This window comes from Poecilia mexicana, unplaced genomic scaffold, assembly GCF_051168715.1.
Source record: "Poecilia mexicana isolate PSO_F unplaced genomic scaffold, ASM5116871v1 scaffold_9, whole genome shotgun sequence".
In the NCBI taxonomy this organism is placed as follows: Eukaryota; Metazoa; Chordata; class Actinopteri; order Cyprinodontiformes; family Poeciliidae; genus Poecilia; species Poecilia mexicana.
Genome location: NW_028263378.1, coordinates 9,687,561 through 9,691,888, shown reverse-complemented (window position 1 = coordinate 9,691,888; position 4,328 = coordinate 9,687,561). Strand labels below are relative to the sequence as shown.

General features: G+C 38.1%; 1 protein-coding gene across 1 annotated transcript; it reads left to right on the top strand.

Annotated features, from left to right (window-relative positions):
- Window positions 1–1,327: 1,327 nt before the first annotated feature.
- LOC106922720 (fish-egg lectin-like) lies at window positions 1,328–2,887 on the top strand. The gene is made up of 5 exons (XM_014995377.2): window positions 1,328–1,421; window positions 1,571–1,807; window positions 1,895–2,109; window positions 2,193–2,317; window positions 2,413–2,887. The coding sequence occupies exons 1-5, from the start codon at window positions 1,367–1,369 to the stop codon at window positions 2,549–2,551; spliced, it is 771 nt and encodes a 256-aa protein (XP_014850863.2). The 5' UTR covers window positions 1,328–1,366; the 3' UTR covers window positions 2,552–2,887.
- The last annotated feature ends 1,441 nt before the right edge of the window (window positions 2,888–4,328 follow it).

Below are 4,328 nucleotides of genomic sequence, written 5' to 3'. Positions count from 1 at the left end.
TGAATTCACAAATGTTTCATGAGTAAAAATGGTCACAATTTATTTTATTATACCAAGTGACCACACTAAAAGTGGGAGTCTATGCTAGCCCTGGGATCCTTCAAGCTGAAAAATAATTAAAACCCAATTAGATAAAATTAGACTGTTTGGGGGAGGAATAATAATAAGGAAAACAAATACAACTAAATGCACCTAAGTGTTCCCCAACAAAAGCGCACTCACACACAAATCCCTGGTGAATACAGCAAAGAAAAGAAAAACTCCCCTTCCATAGTCTCCTCAATCCAAATAAAACAGCATAGGTCCCAGTTTAAACCTCCCCAATACTTGATAATTGGTATCTTTCCACCTGAACACAGAATATGTCCACCTTATTCCTCTGCATCATGGATCATTAGCCAACTCCCTAGCTTTCCAAATTTCCACCGGTACCATGTTGGTCACCGGCACCAATGGCAGATCCAATAGAGATCATGTTATTGATTTGCACTTTAGATATCTTTTCTCTTTCTCTTCCTCTTTCTCACTGTTTATTCAATGTCACATGTTGTTTTTAATTTTACCTATGAAATGCCTTGCTGCTGAAATGTGCTATACAAATAAAATTTGATTGATTGATTGATTGATTGATTGATTGAGCAAATGTTTAATGCTGGATGCCCTTCCTGCCACAAACTTCTGCATTTCTCAGGGCTTCACACCTTCACAAAAAGACACAAAGCCCCTGTGTGGGTGCATTATATACCTGACAGTATTTAATTCAGATTATTATGTAGACTATCAGATAGTAATTTTTTTATGAATTAAGTCTTAATTTATTAAAAACTAACCAAGCAAAATCACTTACTGGAAGCCATTTTACACGTAGGTAGAAATAACAAATACATATGGTAAGTAGTAAAGTATCGGAACTTAAACTTGAATCTTAGTTTGACACTCATTTTCACTATAAAACTCATTATTTAAGTTACTTTGCTTTATTCATATTAGTCAACACTGTATATTGATTTTGCATTTTATAAGATAACAATTTAAGTTTTTCATGATTTTTTTCTTGCAATAATTTCATTAATTACTGCAAAACTTGGTGTCACAAATTTAATCAACATATTTCTATTTTTGTCTTTTTACAACATATTATTCTCTGAATCTGGTACTAGATCTGATGGAACATGGACAGTGCAATGAAATAAGGAAGTGCAAAAAAGATTCCCGTCAATAAGCCTAAACAATTCCACTGAAATACTTGCAAAGCCAGTTTAGTCACGCCATATGTTGGATATATAAGTCCCTCAGTCACAGGATTTTCAGTACACAGAGAAGCAGACTTGCATCCTGAGCTGCACAGAAACTTACAGACGCCAACATGAAAGCTCTCGCAACTTTCTTGGTTTTGCTGAACTTCTTCACCAGATGTCATGGCGAGTTCTCTTCATATTTTCAATTCATAGGGTGATTCTTAAGTGTCGTTACCAGGCACTTTACAAATGCATTCCAATTTGTAATTGTAAGATGAAACAGTGTTCTATGGGTGTTTATTACATTTATTTTATGTGGTTTTTCTCTACAGGTTGGACCTGCACTAATGGTCCTCAGAACCTTGATGCAGCCCAGATTGATGCTGGCAACGGAATGGTTGTGATGACTGATAAAAACAACAATGCCTTCTTTTTGAGTGGTTCAAGTTGGTCCAAACTGGGCTCAGTTCCTCTCAAGCATGTCTCGGTGGGACCTGCAGGTATCTGGGGAGTCGACCCCGACAATATACTCTATAAATTTGCAGGTGGTGATTTCATCCGTGCCCATGGTGAGCATTATGTTTCATAAACAGATTTTACAGGTTGGCCCTGATTCAAAGTTTTCAGTTGTTTAGTGATGCCGTTTGTCTCTTCAGGTGGACAGTTAAACAAGGTGGATGCTGGAGGAGAAGGTGAGGTACTTGGAGTTAACAGCCAAAATGTCATCCGTTGCCTGAAAGCCAGGGATGCCTCTTCCCTTATGGTGGAGAATTTCTTGACCTGGAACACCATTACTGGGGGATTGATGTATATAAGCTGTGGTCCAGTCGGATGCTGGGGGGTGAACTCGGCTCAAAACATCTACTTTTCGGTAAACGTTTGTCTTACATTTCTTGTTCCAACTCCTCATGTAACTCATCCACTAGTCACCGTCTTTACTGTTTATTTTAATAGAAAATCTCACCAGGTGCCTGCGACATCAGTAGCTGGACTAAAGTAGAAGGATATGGTGTAAAAGTTGAAGTTGGGACAAATGGAAAGGTCTTTCTTGTGAATCAATCTGGAAATGTCTATGAAAGGTAACCTCTCAATAAATTTGAAGTGCAAGTGGAGACAGTACAGAGAATCTGACTTGGACTTGAACAGTTCCAAATAAGCATCTTTCTCTTTCCAGAGCCGGCATCTCTGGTTCAGTTCCTGCGGGCAACGATTGGAACCAAATCACCTTTGATAAGTCCACCAAACACCTGACCTATGACCTGGGACGTCTGTGGCTTCTGACTAACACTGATGTCATTAAGATTTGCATCTAGTAACCAGCTGGAAGTCTTCACACATATCCTGTTCCTTCTGACGACTTCTTTGGGTTAATCCCATGTGTGCTTTATCAGTAGAGGATCTGCAACAGTCTCCAGATTAATCATGGTAGGGGTTAAAAATCAAGGTGGAGATAGAAGTTATGGTTAAATGATTATGCTATAGATGATTCCAAGAATGAAGGAAATAAAGGGAAAGTTTAAAGTAACACTTTTTGAATTGACCAACAGTTGGGCGTTTTTTGTATTGGTGTTCAATCTTTCAGCTTTTACAAATAAAACATTACAGTGTGATTTTATGGAAACAATAAACTCTCCCACTGATCAAGAAAATGTGTTTGATTGCAATTATTGTTTGAGAATCTTTTATTTAACTCAAGGAAAAACAATTCTCTCTGTGTGTGTCTGCTTCTCTCTCTCTCAAAGTGCTGCTACAACATAGTAAAGTTCTTCCAGTCCTAAACAAAGGAGCAGATAGAAAGCAGCATTATAATAAAGATTCTCGTGCATTTTTTGGTGTTTTCTTCAGTTACTTGCAGTTGATAGAGTATCTTAAAATTTTACTAATAGAGTAAAACGTACAGTCTAGCAAAACTACTAAAGTACATTTTCCCCCTCAAAAGGTTACTTGGGTAAATGTAACCGAGTAACTAGTTTACTACTAGCTGTGTGTCTAGGTCAGTTCCCTTTGGATGTTTTAGCATCAAACAAGGGAAGCATATAAAAACAGCAAGTCTTATTCTAACAAACTTGATTTCTGTCACAATAAGAGTCAAAGCTAGTTTGCTTTGAAACACCTAAAGCTTTCTCAGCACCAGAGGTCGGACCAAGTCACTATTTTGCAAGTCCGAGTCAAGTCCCAAGTCAAGACAGGCAAAAGTCAAGTCGAGTCTCAAGTCTGGAGTTTGGAATTTCAAGTTATTTAGAGTCTTTTTTTTAAACAATGTTCCAAATATGCTAAATGTAAATAACAGGCCACATGTTCTTTTTAAAATCAAACACTCAATGCACCCATTGCAAATAAAGCACAGTGGTTTTGAATTTGGATGTGATGGTAAAATAAATATGTCAAACCATGTGGGGTTAAATCTACAACCAATTTTACATCTCAGTATTGGTAAAAACATGTTGCCCGAATCAAACTTGCCAGAATTACTAACCAAGACACAAAATAATGAGCTGCATTACCATCCAGAAACACTCAGAACTGCCCCACCGCGGTATGTTCAGGATCCTTACACTTGTAGAATTTTTTCACTTTTACAGCGATTTCTGAAAGATAGCAAAATTACTGGATTTTTATTTGTTTTCTAGTAAAATTATGCCACTTGGAAATGGGTTCTGTGCAACGACCATCACGCCGCCATTTGAAGAATTATAACTGAAAAAACAGTAGACTTAATGCACTGACTGCAGTAAACAATCTACTTGTATTTATTGTCAATATGATTTTCCAACATAGATGTCTTCAAATACACCCTGTTGTTGCACAACACCCCCCCCCCCTTCTCTCTCTCTACTTCCCCTTGTCAGAGGAGGGAGATGTGCTACCAGCTCTCCGTCTAACGGGTGAATTGAGTTTCCTAAATCTGCCGAGATTTACCCTACCCAGAACTGAAGTAAACTCTGTTTAAGCTGGGTGCGAGAAAGACTAGCCTGGTTTCTAACGACCTCCATCCAGATGTCCCACCCTTTTTCACCCTGTGAATTAGCCAGATAAAGCAGCCCAGAATCAGCTAGTTTCACAGAGCACACCTGTTAACGGTCGCTCTTT

Excerpts from the sequence above, each read along its gene's own strand:
- LOC106922720 (XM_014995377.2), top strand. The coding sequence starts at position 1,367 with ATGAAAGCTCTCGCAACTTTCTTGGTTTTGCTGAACTTCTTCACCAGA. Across the intron at positions 1,422-1,570 it reads CTTCTTCACCAGATGTCATG|GTTGGACCTGCACTAATGGT; the intron begins GCGAGTTCTCTT and ends TTTTCTCTACAG. Across the intron at positions 2,110-2,192 it reads CTCAAAACATCTACTTTTCG|AAAATCTCACCAGGTGCCTG; the intron begins GTAAACGTTTGT and ends TTATTTTAATAG.